The 15,739-nt window shown below is 38.2% G+C and overlaps 2 protein-coding genes across 3 annotated transcripts; one reads left to right on the forward strand and one right to left on the reverse strand.

Annotated features, from left to right (window-relative positions):
- Positions 1-1,590: 1,590 nt before the first annotated feature.
- On the forward strand, positions 1,591-11,425 carry mlx (MAX dimerization protein MLX). Of its 2 annotated transcripts, none has more exons than XM_084385965.1 (8): positions 1,591-1,896; positions 2,713-2,752; positions 2,854-2,943; positions 3,449-3,558; positions 4,518-4,620; positions 4,798-4,897; positions 7,213-7,414; positions 10,016-11,425. In XM_084385965.1, exons 1-8 carry the CDS (start codon positions 1,855-1,857, stop codon positions 10,070-10,072), a joined length of 744 nt encoding a protein of 247 aa, XP_084242091.1. In that variant the 5' UTR covers positions 1,591-1,854; the 3' UTR covers positions 10,073-11,425. The 2 variants fall into 2 exon arrangements, with proteins under 2 accessions (XP_084242091.1, XP_084242092.1); XM_084385966.1 differs by having other exon boundaries at positions 1,840-1,896; positions 2,716-2,752.
- On the reverse strand, positions 11,403-15,652 carry psmc3ip (PSMC3 interacting protein). The gene is made up of 8 exons (XM_084385984.1): positions 15,509-15,652; positions 15,256-15,356; positions 14,976-15,065; positions 14,763-14,874; positions 14,521-14,666; positions 12,154-12,207; positions 11,783-11,842; positions 11,403-11,649 (listed from the first exon to the last, which is right to left on the reverse strand). Exons 1-8 carry the CDS (start codon positions 15,528-15,530, stop codon positions 11,593-11,595), a joined length of 642 nt encoding a protein of 213 aa, XP_084242110.1. The 5' UTR covers positions 15,531-15,652; the 3' UTR covers positions 11,403-11,592.
- Positions 15,653-15,739: the final 87 nt, after the last annotated feature.

The raw sequence follows: 15,739 nt of genomic DNA on the forward strand, positions 1-15,739 counted from the left end.
CATGCATAACCAACACATAGACGTAACATTTTCTGTAATTTAACGTCGGTCATCCTCATTAATGTATTTTAAATTGTTTTCATATTTAGATATGACGGCCAGAAAAAATTAAGTTATGTTAAGTTTTTGTTATGTTAAGTTGGTTCAGTGCCATTGATTTTTCGGCGTTTTCCTTCAGTTTTCAGTCCATAATGGCGGCCGTGCCGTCACGTCATGGGGGCAACTGTTGCAATGGAGCGTTCTATTGAGTTTCGCCTCTTGGGCTTCAATACTCTTTGGGTCTACTAGTAGGCCTACGCGCTCTGACCATCCAATCAAAGGATGTGAAAATGCCGACGTTATTGTACGCCTGCTAGATGGCCCCGGGTGCGATATTTTTTTAAACAAAAAAACACACAAAAAATATGTATTAGCACCATTTGTGAATTATGATGAATCCAGTATGGCTTGCCACTCTTGCCAAAAAAAAAATTGGTGTGTGGGTGAACTGTCCAGAATTGATGTCAGGTGAGTGTGGATTGCCTCAATTTGCTCCTGATCTTCAAAGTTCAACGGCACAGGCACTTGTTGGTGGAACACTTTTGGAAAAAGTGTCAAGCCACTTTGATTTCTTTTGGCCACTGATTATGGACTGTGCAGAGAAAATTGAAAATTACATTAAAAACATGTCCATGTATGTCTCCGTAAGTCGTTTATTTACTAGACAAGATATTGGTTTGGAATGCAGTTTAAAAACAAGTTTATACAAGTTTAAAGAGAGAGAGATTTTCATTTCCTTAAGTAGCTACAGCAAACACACACCTTTATGAGATGCAAGTTAAAGAGAACTTGGTAAAGACGGAGTATGATAAAACCCACATTGAGTGCACATACATTTTAGTCAAGATCAGTAAGCTATTTTAAGATAAATGTATATATTAAGATATACATTAATTAGATCATCTCATTTATAAGAAACAACTCAAACCAGAATCTACATTCAAACCATATGGGGAAAGTTTCTTATGTGGGTTTTATCATGTATGACGCGTTGGAAATAATCAAAATGTTTGAGTGAGTGTGCAGTTCAACTCTTTACTTAGAGAGAGAGATTTACATACATATATATGCCCATTATAAATGTGTCTTTTGTGTGTTCACACCATAGACTGTAAAAGAAAATTCATTTTGAAAGTGAGTAGAGAAGACTAGGGGCAGCTAATTCTACATGTGTTTAGCTAAGTTTGAGCCAGACAGAACATCAAATAACTTTTTGTCTCATGAAAAAAATTATAGACCCATCCATTGATATATAGCCTAGAAATGAATTGATGCATCTACCTACCCTAGCTTTATCTAGCTAATCGTTTATAAATAATACATGTTGCATCATTGCTAAACAACAACAACTTTAGCAGATTAACATACCTCAATTCGTGTCGCGTACAGCCTCCCCATACTGGACGCATCAGGAACAACAGGGGCGTAAAGCTACCTGGGGCCGGCTCCAGGTCTGCAGCCTCCCCCTGGCATATATTTTTTTAACACTCAGTTCGATCAACTCTCTTATAGCACCACCATGTGGAATGATTAAACACATACCTTGTGTTCATCTTTACTCGTTTACTTTAGGAGATGAATCAATGTAAGTTATGGGCAATAGCTACACGATATGTAAAAAAATAAATGAACGAATAGATGAATTAATAATCATTTTCGTTGAAGTAACAATTAACTTATCAAGTTTATCAAAAGTCCCAAGGAAAAGTGGGTTTAAAGAGAGATGGACAGAGTGAAAGATGAGTCTTGAATGAGGATCAGGTAATGGCCACTAGGGGGCACAGTTCGTAATATCCCGTCATTGTTTATTCCAAAATGACGGAAAACAGCGCGTCGCCGGAGGATCCCTGGCTAAAAGTAAGAAAAAACTATTCAGATAAAGACCGTCTGTTGATTTTAAACAGTAGTTTTCTTCAAAATCGACTTCGTAACGCGTGTTTCTGTTCATCTGTGTAACGTTAGGTCTGGAAAAGGTTGGTTTCACTTTCTAGCTCAGCTTGCTAGCCTTAAAGTTCAGCAAGTCAAAAGAAGAATTACAGCTTCCCACATGCCCGTGGTCTTTAAATGTAGTATATTTAGCGGTGATTTAGACAACACATCACTGCAGAAACGCAGCCAAAAAACGGTTCTGTGCTTAAAATATCCATTTATGTTGTAAATAATCGAGTGGAAGCTGTGTAACAGATGTTTAAGAGTTGAATCCGCTAAGCTAACTTGCTTATTGGATACACTGATTGTTATTCTTACTGTTTCAAAACGCATAACGTTACACTGACTAGACAGATCATTTTGGGGCATCGAACGACCGAATCGACTCTCCAGGTTCGATTCAGTTCTCTTTTGTTCCTCACTATATTTATTCTCTTGAGTTCCTGCCGCATATTCATAAGCAACGAATAAAATATGCCCTCTTTTCCACAAGCTGTAATGACAGCTTGACAATATGACAATGATTGCTCAATCAGAGGGTTTGGAGAGAGATTAAATATTACCTTTCAAAGGGGTTTATTTGGGACACCTCACAGTGGGGAGTTAGAGGCGTCCTAGTAAAAGGCAAGGCAGGACAGCTCAGAGTCAGTTTGCATATGTGATCATTAGTTGGCTGGTCTCTGAATGTTTAGTCTGGCTGGTTTTGACTGTTCTTCTGTTTGTCTTTCTGTCACCATGTCTCAGCAGACAGATGGCACCTTCAGCGACAACGGCTTCGATCACAGTGAGTACTCAACACTACACTGTTTTTCAAGATTAAGGTTAGACTTCAGGTTATAACACTAGGTTATTATGTACACATATTTAAATTTCCATATCTTTAAGGTTTCTTTGCCGAAAATGCTTGCAAAGGAAGTTTGGTGTCAAGAGCCAACAGCATTGGATCCACAAGTGCCTCTTCAGTACCAAACACAGGTGACGATGCTACAAATCTCAATCATCTAATGTCAAACATGGCCATTTTTTTTTTACATTGATAAATAACCTTTGCTTTAAAATTGCTCCCCTTTTCTGGATGGTTTTCCATTGTTACAGTTGACAAGAAATCGAAATTCATCTATTTTCTAAATGCATGTCAATCGTTATTGTGAACGATTCATCTATACATTTCATTCTTCTGGTTTTTGACCTTGTAATTTTTAATAAATGTTGTAACTGTATCTCCTCTCTGACATATGCAAGACTTCTCTAATCATTTAGCATTTGTTTGCCTCCGTTTTTTTAATTCAACGCCGACATCTCAAAATCCAATCAGCCAAGTCTCCGTCCTATATTTTTTCTTTTCCGATAATCTGTTACACTTGGATGTACATCATAATACGAAAAAAAAAAAAGAAAAAAAGATGTTGATACTTTAAAGACAGACAATAAATCATGACCACTGGTTGCTAACAGATGGTTGTTCTTCCCTTTGGTTTAGATGATGAAGACAGTGACAACAGACATGAGACGCCCTATAAGGAGTCGTATAAAGACCGGAGGAGACAGGCACACACACAGGCAGAGCAGAAACGCAGGGATGCCATCAAGGTAAGACTGGGAAGAGCAGATTGTTTTCAGGCTAACAGACAAGACATGGAAGACAGTAGCCAACATAAGCACAATCTTTTCTGATTTCATATTACGGACACCACGGGAACCCAAGCACTTGGAAGTGATGGCAACGATCAACCATAAAAGCAGAATAACCTCAAAACATTTCATTTTTAATATTGCGATGGTGGTCTTGTTTTGATTTGCTTGACTGACAGCAGCTGTACACGGTGACTCTCAGCTCAGGGCAGCAACGGTGCTCATAAATCTGTTTAGAGAGGGCAAACATGGGACACGTTATGTTTAAAAAATGGGAGAAAGAGCGAGCCTGATGCAATGAAAAGGAACAGTGCCTTGAGATGCGTTTTTTAAAGTTGAAGTACGGTATGTTTAACTTGACATGTCTTAAAGCATGGCACAAGACATGATGTAACTGCAATGATGTCTGTCTTTGCTTTGACTAAATAATGAATTTATTCTCAGCTCTCAGTGGGGAAAATATCGACTCGCAATATTTCTGATGAAAATTGTGAATGCAAATGGTATTTTGTGGGCTTTGTTAATTATTATTAATAATAATAACAATACAAAATTAAACAAAATAAGAAATTTTACTTTTGTAATTTTTATTTAAGAAATATTGTAAAATTACAATACAAATTTTTATGGTCTTCATTTTCTAACATTAAATCGCCAAGATAATGTATATTGACGGAAAACCACAGGGAGCCCTTCTATTTTGTTTTCAACAGCCAGTTCATAAGCGCTTCTTGGTAGGCACATGTTGTTTTCCCAAATGCCCGTTATAAGCGACCCAAACTCAGAGCAGATGCAGAGATACTGTGAACCGAGTGTACAGTGTATCATGAGCTCCCCGTGTGTAAAAGTACTCAGCGCCGTGCTTCACACGTTCAGCTCATCACTCAAAAGTGTCTGTATGGATCTCTATCCCACAGAAAGGCTATGATGACCTGCAGTCTATTGTGCCTACGTGCCAGCAGCAGTCTGACTTCTCCATGGCCACACAGAAGATCAGCAAAGCTACAGTTCTGCAGAAGAGTGAGGACCTTCATTGTTGCCTATTAGTATTTCCTTGTAACATGTCTTTTAGTCCGGAATGGAAAAGCTCAGCAACTCTGTGTGTGTGTGTGTGTGTGTGTGTGTGTGTGTGTGTGTGTGTGTGTGTGTGTGTGTGTGTGTGTGTGTGTGTGTGTGTGTGTGTGTGTGTCTTTACAGCAATTGACTACATTCAGTTTCTCCACAAAGAAAAGAAGAAGCAGGAAGAGGATGTTTCCACACTTAGGAAGGAGGTGATGGCACTGAAAATTATGAAAACGTGAGTGGTTGGTTATTCAGAGGGGGGCCGGAAACATATTTAGCTGCTTAAGTTGACAAATATAGTTCCACTTATTCTCCTGCAGGGCTGTTTTTGGGTGACATAGGGTTTTAACTGACACTTTCACTCTTCTGCCAAGAAAGATAACACCCTTTAAGTCTACCCAACCCCTGAACCCACCCATCACACACACACACACACACACACACACACACACTAAGACCTTTGAGAGAGGGAGAAGTCTTCACATACTAATGTGGAAGTTCCTCCTTTGTCTCTCGTGTTGGCTGTTAAGCGTTGCCTGTTAAACATATTCTGTTGGATTGTAATTTGTATGAAACTGCTACGGATTATTTCAGAATGTATCACCCGAATGTGTTTTAGAATTTCTAACTTGTCAAGTTGAAATGTTTTATATAACATTTTTATGGATTGTGATATTGACCTTGTGGTTGCCATGCAAAAAGCCCTGATGCTGACATGGCATTAAAAATGTAATAAACCGCCAAACAAACTAATGTGACCATTAAGGCTGCAATTATACTGCAGGTCTTGATGGCCAATTCCAATTTGTTGACAAAACTAGAGTTTTTTGTTTTGTTTTTTTTGTTCAGCTTAAATCTTTTAAAAGTCTCATTCATTTCTGATATTTGCATTTACACTACACACTTGGCCCAGAAAAGCTTAGGTTGAAAAGGAAATTGAAATGGCGTGATTTGATGGATGCTGTCGAAATGATAATGCAAGCTTTTGCTTTCTGCACCATCTTTAAAAGTTGCTCCAAAGGCTCAAAAGACATAAACTTCAGCATGACTCCTCTGGGTTGAGCCTTCGTCGTCCATTGCGCTATTGAAAAGAGTCATTTGATCACAGTTGGTGTCCACCAAGGTTATTATAGTTTTGCATTTTTAAATTTAAGTTTTTATTTTAATATCATTTTCAAATTTCCTATAAATTTCATTTTAGTTTTAGTTAGTTTCATTAATGGTTTAGTTTAGTTTTTATTTTGTGAACACATTTCTATTTAGTTTTTATATATTTAGTTTGTTTTAGTTTTAGTAATTTATAGTTTAGCAGAGTTAACAGAACACTTCCAGTTAAAGACATTTAATTTCAGCAAAGTTTAATGTTTGCAGTTTACAGTTAACTCTTGTGGAAAACCTCTTAATAATAAAAAATAAAATAATTGTTTTGAGGATGAACAGAGTATGAACAAAAAACCTCATTCATATTAAAAATGAAATCTTGTTAAACATGGTGTATAAGAAAAAGAAAAAGATATGCGTATGATTATTCTTTAAGGTTATTTCTTTGATTAATCCTTTCAAACATTATTCTTGTATTGATCCATTTATGCTTTTTGTCTATTGCATAGTTTAAAATCATATACTCAGACCAGACATTTAGTAGGCCTATACTTCTACTCTGACAAATGTACGTCTATTTCTGGGCATGCTATTTGTTTTCTTCCGTTTTCTGCTCAGTGTGGTATCTTGTCTAATATGTGTGGTAGGCCTATCTTGTTTAGGCTAGTTTCACATGAGATGGTCATCTTACCTGGAATTAAGGTACAGCTGTATTTGCATAAGGTCTAGACATAATGGAAATACTAAGCCAATTTGGCCATTTCTGCTTCTTAGGGCTGGTTCACACAGAAAGCGGTTTTGCTTTGAAAAATGACACGGGCACAGTGGAATGGGGAAAAAGCGCAAGGTCTCGATACGCGTCTTTTAAAAGTTGAACTCATTTTAACTTGAGTGCCGCGTTCTTAGAGCGTCGTGTCATGCACATGATGCTGCAGAAGACGCGAGACTCAAGCGCAACGGTCATACATTGAAAAATAAAGTAGCGCAGTGGAATGGAAAAAAGTGATTTTCCGGTCGGCTACAGGATGAGAGCTTATTAATTACGAAAATAATTATTTATTTTTGCTAATTATTATTGTGTTTCAGTTAGTTTTTCAGTAACTGTTGTTAGTTTCGTTTCGTAAATGTTTTTTGACCAATAGTTTGTCTTAGTTTCAGTTTTCGTTTACGAAAATAATCTTGGTGTCCACCAGAGTTGACGTCATTCGCCACCAACGCTTTTTCAATGACATATTACCCGCATTGACGGGAATATCTGATCAGATGTTTTTCCACATATGAATGAGGCCTGAAATCGATATGAGAATATCAGAATCCCATGTGCTTTTTTCCTGCTTACACGTTCGTCATATCCGATCTGTGCCACATGCGAGGGGAAAAAAATCAGAATTGGGTCACTTGAACCATGTAAAATGTGGCCTAATTGACGCTCTGTGGTGTTTGTTTCAGGAACTATGAGCACATTGTGAAGGCCCATCAGAATAACCCTCAGCAGGGCAGCGAGCAGGTTTCAGATCAGGTGAAGTTCAGCGTGTTTCAGAGCATCATGGACTCTCTATTCCAGTCCTTCAATGCTGCAGTGTCAGTCAGCAACTTTCAGGATCTCTCTGCCTGCGTCTTCAGCTGGATCGAGGAACACTGCAAGCCACAGGTAGCACACATTTAAGGCCTATTCACAGCTGAATTATGACATGCACAACACCATTTTGTCTTGAATGTGTCTTAGAGCAGGGGCTCTCGACATTTTTGGATCCAAGGCCCACTGTTGTCCACAACAATATTCAAAGGCTTACAGGGGTGCAAACAGCGCGCTTTTCGGCGCCTCCCGCTTTTTTCACGTCAGTTTGGGTGACTTGTGTGAATCGTGCAGATCCGAAGAGTTTTTTTTTTTAAGGAGGGGGGGGGGGGGGGGGGGGGGGTTGTTTGAGAGGGTCTGATTATAATTTAACCAACAGTAATTCTGGATTGCGTCCACCAACAAGTAAATAGGAAATAAGCGAATCAGAACACTGCGCGCCAAACCAGCAGTATGTGCGCAAGCGTGAACCACTAGTGTTTCTGTCTCACTCTGGATCTGCCACTGCATCACATTTCTCTCTGCGTGGCGTGGAGTGTCCGTTTTTATGTCGGCTCTCATGTTAACTGGTTAGAGCTTGTGTTAGAGCACAATGCCTGCGTGACACACACACTTCTCGAGCCGCGCCGAAACCGCGTGCTAGAAATAGAACCGCAACCGACGCCTATTTTTCACGCAACACGCAAGAGTGTTGGAAGTTTTCAGACAAAATAGAAAGCGCAAATACATATTAATAAATTACATTTTGATGCTTGAAAGTCTCTCGGTTTTGACAAATGCATATATAATTGTAATTTAAAAAATAGGCCTATATCGATTTTCAAATATTGCCCGTCAATAGGCCTACAGAACAAAATATTCTGTAGTCTATTTTGCCGTCAATACTGCCGACGTTGTCTTTGCTGTATCAGGCTATATATATTATGTTTAATATCCAAATGTAGATGGTCTGTCGGCGCACAGAGCCACGCAGTCGCAGACAGCACGTGAAGTTCGTGAACACCGAATTCCCTTTTCTTTCTTATCTATTTGTGTTTGAACAGACATGTGCACGAAAAAATAAGCCAGTGTCCGTCTCAACGAGTTTCCCCGTAAACGCAGTCAAAATAAAACGGATGCGTGTCATTACCGGTATTAGATACGTGCATTCATCTTAAAGAGACAGCACAGCACCCAATATACCTGCAGCTGTTTGTGTCACCAAAGTTAATCAAACAACAAAAGAGAAAGAGAAAAATCACATTTTGTCAAAAGATAAACTGTATTAATACTTAATACAGTTAATTTACCTGAAAAACATAAAGCACTGCTTTATTTCTTCTGTATTTGTGTTTTATTGTATTTATATTTGTATTTTGTTTATTAGTTTCTATGCCAGATGCACTAGGCCTACCCTACACAATTACCCCCATCATCCTAGAATTATTAATTCTTTACAAAAAGAGCTATTCAAATCATCAGGTGAAATTGTTTTCAGGAAGTAGCAGTAAAGCAAGAAGAAGAAGTGCAAGATAGTTTTTCTAAATTTCATTTGACTCTATGTGCCTATAGGGGTGGGTTGGGGAGGGTGGCAATGTAGTATCTGGATATTTGCTGCGGGACGAGGGCTTCGATTACCTCTCTCTTTTTTGACCATGCATGTGTTTGCACCCCTGGGATTAAGAATAAAATAAAAAAAATAGTTTTTACAATTTCTACTTGATAAAATATTTTAGAGCTTGGTATAACTAGAAAAAAGTATATTCATAAAATATAACTTATACCATGATCTGTCTGAATACTCGATTCTGATTGGCTGGAAGGTGTGCAATAAGACAGTTTAATGCCAAGTCAGTTGAATCACCATTCTATATTAATTTGCTGTTTTCATTGAAGCGCACACACACAGAAACTTGTCAACGCTGCCGTGACTTTTAGTAATAAAAAAAGCTTCGCTACTGAATTGCTACATTATAGGGTTACTTCGCCATTTTTAAGTAATTAAACTCACAGCTTCGTTGTTAATAGAGAGAGAGAGATGCTGTACAGACGCAGGTACGCATCTCTCTCTCTCTCAATAATTAATTCAAATAAATGTAATCTTACACACTATTTATCTCTGTGTCGGATTAAAAGCGGGAAGAACGCTAGATCTAAAGAGCCGTAATGTATGAAAATAACCATCAATTTTACCCTTCCGGTCAAATATTGCACTGCAAACATCAATAACAGATTTATGTTGTCAATGATGGCAATTGTCCATGGTATGAGTGTTATTACATATTATATAATTTTATTAATATATAATATATAATTTTATTATATTACATGACTTTTCCAGGCCTTGAAATCACACTTTTAAAATTAGGCTTCCTCATATATCCAGGCTTTTCTAGACATTGGGAACCTTGATGAAGGAAAAAAAAGTTGTTGATGGGCTAAATTAAATAAGAAATATCATGTTTGGGTGTTTTAGCTCGTTTTAAGTCTTGTTCGGTCTCATTTTAAATCAGTCATCTAGAGGTTCCCATAGAGGTTTGCTGAGGCCCCCTAATTGAAGAACCAATGTCTTAAAGGGCATTTACACTTGCTATTTTTATGCTCAGATAGCTTTGGTTTTTCTGTCATTCACCGGCACAGGCTTAGGTAAACATCGAAAACTCCCTGACTGACCATGTTTTTCTGTATCGTTGACAGACGCTGAGAGAGTATGTGGTGACTGTGCTGCAGCAGGTGAATAGTCAGCTGTACTGAAGTTGGCAATTCGTCTGTCCCTCAGGCTAACCTCTCACTCAAGAACACGGTCTCTCTTTCACACACACACAACACTACTGGACTGGGGTGCGTTCAAGAACTCTGAAGAGATGAAGTAGCGCTTGCTCAAGTATTGACTGATTTTGTGAAGTGTTTATAGCAGTGATTCCAATCAATAAGTGTGGAAATGCAATAATTTAATCAGAGGCGTAAGAGGTTTTCCTCTAATAAGAGGGGAAAACATGTTTGTTATTGCATATTGCATGTTCTGTTTCCTCATTCACCTACCATGCAAGTTCTGTTTAGTTGTTGACAAACACAAGTTTGTCCTAAACACACTCAGTCCTAAAGTTTAATCATATGTATTTGTTTAATCTAAAGTTTCATCAGTATTCATATTTTCACAAGTCTGCAGGTGTGATGCTGAGATAAACTAGCATTTTAACAACCACAAATGAGGAATACCCAGCTGTCCGACATCACCACACCCCAAGTACCGAGGTGTGAGATATGTGTCAGTTTGCTGCATTGTAAACCATACAGCTGTCTCTGAATGATTATGGTTGGCTTGTTGCATTCAGTTATCATCTTTACCTCATGTTAAAGTCGTTTTCCAAAGCACAACTACATTTTCACCATTGCGAATAGCTTAGTGCTGGAAATGGGAGCTGAGAGGTCTAGTCACATTGTGATGCATCACTGTCAGTTGGTTTTTACATCAAAAAACAGCTGTCCCACGTGCTTTAATATATTTAAAGTTAGGCAAGGCTGAGCCATCTTTGTTCATCTTTTAAGCCACTGTCCTTAGGGATGCTGTGACCAAAGATTGCAGTGTCGAAGCACAAATAATGGAAGATAAACCTCTTTATTATCATTTTATGTAAATTTCTATTCAGCTGTGTGTAGCGCAATAATGTCCAGTGTTTTATTCTACGTTTATGTTAATGGTTTGAGCTCTTGTGATCAGTATGTTTTGTGCTGCGTAAGCTATCATTGAAGACACAGTCGCTTCCGTGCGTGGTAGCAACTTCACATGGTGTGACCGCCCAATTCTATTTGTGTTTTAATGAATGTTAATTTAGGCATGATAAAAATTTGAATCGAAGTCTACTCAGGACACAGATTATTTTTATGTATCGAGATCTTTTTTTTAAATAACAGACGATTGTACAAATCAACTGTTGTGACCTGTGCTGGAATAAGGGACATCTTTACAAGTTAAGCCATACAGTGAAGCGAAATGCTAGCTCACAGAAATGAGGCTAAGTCATGCTAAACTTGACTCTGAAAATCTGGTTGAAATATTTTTGTATCAGTATGCTTTTAATTGAAAAAATAAACAATATTCAAACTCATGTACCGCTTTTGTGCTTTCTTTTTCAACATAACTTTAATAAATAGAATTGGGTTTTAACAAAACAGTTATCTTGGTGTCACAGAATTCTCTGCATTACTTTCCAACCTTTCCAAAAGTCTGGCGTCCCAGCAACGGCATCTGAATTTTAACAGTGAGTCCTCCATCAGATGTTGGGCACTGTCACTTTATGGTCCTCATCTGTTTCAATCCCAGCCTCCTCCTGATTTCACATACACAAGATGAAAAGGGAAGACTCAGATAGGCAACATTAATAATAAAAAAAACTAACATGCTGAGAGAGGTCCAATGTTTTTCATTTGCCAGTAAAACAATACTCAAAGGGAATGACTCACCAGAAACTGTTTCTTGCTTTTGGGATACCCCTCCAAAATAGCTCCAACCATATCAGAAACCTGGTAGGTAAAGAGACAAAAAAATTACTTTTCTTTTCAGGGTACAAGAGCCTTTCAAGCTAAATGGCTGTTTAGTGTAGGAGGTTATATAGCACTATAGTATCAGGTATTGTTTGCTGGGACAGTTCAGTTGAGACCAGTGTGCAGTTTCCATTCGTACATTAATGAACTCTGGTGTTGATTAATATAAGATGGAAATTATTGCACTTTCATTAAGGCACGCCTTATACTAGTATCATTAAAAATTTGCAGGCATTTTGTCTCCTGGGCAGAATTTGAAGTTGTAAATAGATGTTTTTATGGATCATTACCATTCTCTTTCTCTTCCTCCACTCTTTCACATAAATCTCCCTCTCCTTGGAAACCTGGGGGCCAAGAAATACATTTGTCAGCAACATAAGCATAATATATTGTTGACTGCCTCAAGACAGCAACATTATCTTCATAAACTTCAACTAATGAATCAAACATATTCCAGAGATGCTAGAAGGCTTTAGTTTGGTCTTTTTGAATTACTTGCACAAAAAAAAAAAAAACTATTTAATGGGCAATCCTCAATAATAGGTTGGCTTGGGGCCAGTGTGGGAGAGATTCAGGTCGGTGGATGGAACAGTCATTTGCACTGATTGGGCACTACATTTTGAGTTCATTAATCATGTATAAGGCTGCCAAATGTTAACACTTGGTTTTCTGTCATGTATTGAATATTGTTGTAGAATCAGTTAATTCAAATGTCACTCGAAACTGAGACTTTGGCTACGGTCAGACTGTCAGTCCAAATCTGATTTTTGTGCTTATCCGATTGAAATCCGATCAGATTTAGCAAATGTAAAAAAAAATGACATGAAATGCGATTTTCACAAATCCGTTTCGAGTTACATTCACATGTGGTTTGAAATCCAATTTAGATAGCATTTATGGAAATCCGTTTCAGTCTGACTGCTCTGATCGGTTTTCTCATGCTTTATGCTAATTTCTCACACCATGTAAAATGTTGTTTTAAGAAACATGCTGAAAGTCGCTGAAACAAAGCTATGTTGTTGCACAGTGCCGGACGAGCAGAAAAGGACAAAATAATGGAGACATGTTTTGAAACCGGCAGAGACGAAGTCACGCATACCGGCAGCGTCCTACATTTCTGTCGCTGCCTCATAAGATGCAGTTGTCCAGCGCAGTGGCTACACGTTGTCATGTTGTAAATAAGACAGCATCTGTAGTACTTTTTTTTTTTTTTTGGCGTATACCTACAGTACCAACGCGACCCCATTGTCATAGAAACCAATGCAAATATTCGGGAACCCAAAAGAGCGGCATGGGACATACAAATCGGTTGCGATACAAAATGTGGACAGTCAATAATTTAGATCAGATTCCAATCGGATACACAAATAATCAGATTTGGACTGACGCATTTGTGAACGTAGCATTTGAGAATGTTTTCCACCACATGGCACAGTTTTTCTGCAAAAGTGCATGTAAGAATTTGTAGCCGTCATGGAGTTACACTATTACAGAAACGTTAGGGGTTTTTATTGTAAAGCAAAGTTAAGGTTAAAATAGATACACTACCATTCAAAAGTTTGGGGATTGCATGCTTTATGTTTTTGAAAGAATTATCTTATGCTTAACAAGGCTGCATTTATTTGATCAATAATGCAGTAAAACAGTAATATCGTAAAATATTACAATTTAAAATGACTATTTTAGTGTATTTTAAAATGCAATTTATTAATGTAATGGCAAAGCTAAAGAAACATTTATTATCAAGGTTAAATTTTTTTGTATATTTATCTACAGTACACGTATATAAACTGATCAACTCCAACTCTTTCAGATTGTTTGATGAATAGGAAGATTTTATTTTATTATTTGAAATATAAATCTTTTGTCACATTAAAAATGTCTTTACTGTCACTTTTGATCAATTTATTGAATCCTTGATGAATAAAAACTAAATTTATTTTAAACATACATTATATCTTGACCCCAAACTTATGAATGATAGTTATTTCTTCAAAAAAAAAAGCATGTTGCTAAAAATAAAATGTATCCATTTTTGGTGGGTCTAAGAGCAAAAATGCTGGCAGGGTAAGTAAAACTATGAACTACTAGTCTGACTTGGCAAGCAGACAAAATCCTTACTGTTACGATTACTATTAATCGAAATGAAACCGCACACGATTTGGCAAAGGCTGCCATTATGTGCAGCTTGTCAGTGAAGTACAGCTCTGTAATCAGTAGTAAATGCTGCTCCATCTGAACACCAGATGGCGCTCTCACGCAGAAACTCCAAATATGCCCAGCCGGAGAAGTAGACAACACACTTCATTCCAGGAAATCCCTATGGGCATCATACTAGTGCTGTAGCTGCTTTTTAAAATGTTGTCTTTTGTCTGACAAAAGGTTCATAAATGCTTCTCATGTTTGGCATGTGTTGCTTTTTCAAATTCATATTAGAAGCGACTCAAACTCGCAGTGCTCCCAGATGGAGCAGCATTTACTACTGATCACAGAGTTGTCCGTCACGGACAAGCTGCACATAACAAATAATCGCAATAAACTAAATCGGTTTGAGCGCGATTTCATGTTAATTGCGACTAGACTAGATCCTGCATCGTGCATTTGACAAGCCAAGGCCAAAAGATCAGCAGACATTGAAGAACACAGTGATTTCCAACCTTCTCCCTCTCCTGAGGGGTCACATGGTTTGTAGATGACTTGATTTTATCCAGCCTCTCTTTGTACCCAGAACACTCTGCCTGCAGCTCCTGGATCTGTGCCTTCATCTCTGCTGTGGTTAATGAGCTGTTCAACTCCTTCAGCTCTGTGGGCAAAAATATGAGCGTTTTATCAAACACTGGCAGTCTGCGCACAAGTTCAAACCATTCATCTTTCCCAACAGCACAATTTAAGTGCACACCTGTATCAAGCTGCCTGCAGCTCTGTGAGATGGTCTGTACTTCAGTGCTGATCTCCGCAATACGACTGTCCATCTTCTTAAGTTCAGCATCACTCACATCTGCAAACTGAGACTGAAGGGACAGAAGGGACATCTGTCAGGCTGATTCACAAACACTGGTACTTTTATAACACGGTAAAACCTCCATCCAATTATATGCGGAATCACACCGACCTGATCTGCAAAGTAGATCTTCTGCTTTCCATAGACTTTCTCTTTAATCTTTCCCTCCTGGGAAAGCTGATCCATCGCTTTGACCACAGCCTGTGTAAGTGCAAAACAACAGTGACCAATAGTGATCACACAGTACACTCAATCAAACAACTGCACTAATGACCACATTTAACGCATACAGTGAATACCACAAAGAGCTCTTGAGATATCACAGACTCTTATAACTGCTGGACAGATGTCATCAAAACAAAAGAGTTTAATCGGAAATGTTGCTTTTTACCGTTTTACCCAGACCACACTGCTTCTGTAGGTTGGTAAAAACATCCTGAGCACTATAGGGTCTGTTCTTCTCATTGAGGTAAGCGAGGATCTGTGCGACACCTGTGTGTGTCAGAGAGAGAAAGATGCAAATCGGATGTATTATAGATGATTATTTTCTAGATGCGTAACGTTAGTGCTATATCATTAATAAAATTACAACCAAATAAAGACATAACACGTTCACTCGTGTAAGTTAAAGAAACATCGCGTACCTGAACTGTCTTTTTTGCTCATTGTTTATTCAGTTTAGATCTGTCGACGATCTGCTGCACTCTTATGTTGTTTACTTCAGTCAGCTTTCGCGCGCCGAGTTGAATTGTGGGTCTACCGATGATGACGACACATACGTCATCTCGAAGACGCCATTTGTCCAGTAAAACAAATTGTGGGAGTGAGCATGGTCGGTACACGATCCGTTCTACGCACGTGTATAATGGGATTTT

Source organism: Rutilus rutilus, assembly GCF_951802725.1.
Source record: "Rutilus rutilus genome assembly, chromosome: 1".
Lineage (NCBI taxonomy): Eukaryota > Metazoa > Chordata > Actinopteri > Cypriniformes > Leuciscidae > Rutilus > Rutilus rutilus.

Coding starts and splice junctions, on each gene's coding strand:
- mlx (XM_084385965.1), top strand. CDS start 1,855: ATGACGGAAAACAGCGCGTCGCCGGAGGATCCCTGGCTAAAA. Junction 2,944..3,448: donor CTCTTCAGTACCAAACACAG/GTGACGATGCTA, acceptor CCTTTGGTTTAG/ATGATGAAGACAGTGACAAC. Junction 4,898..7,212: donor GCACTGAAAATTATGAAAAC/GTGAGTGGTTGG, acceptor TGTTTGTTTCAG/GAACTATGAGCACATTGTGA.
- psmc3ip (XM_084385984.1), bottom strand. CDS start 15,530: ATGAGCAAAAAAGACAGTTCAG. Junction 15,357..15,508: donor GAGCAAAAAAGACAGTTCAG/GTACGCGATGTT, acceptor TGACACACACAG/GTGTCGCACAGATCCTCGCT. Junction 11,650..11,782: donor AAAGCAAGAAACAGTTTCTG/GTGAGTCATTCC, acceptor ATGTGAAATCAG/GAGGAGGCTGGGATTGAAAC.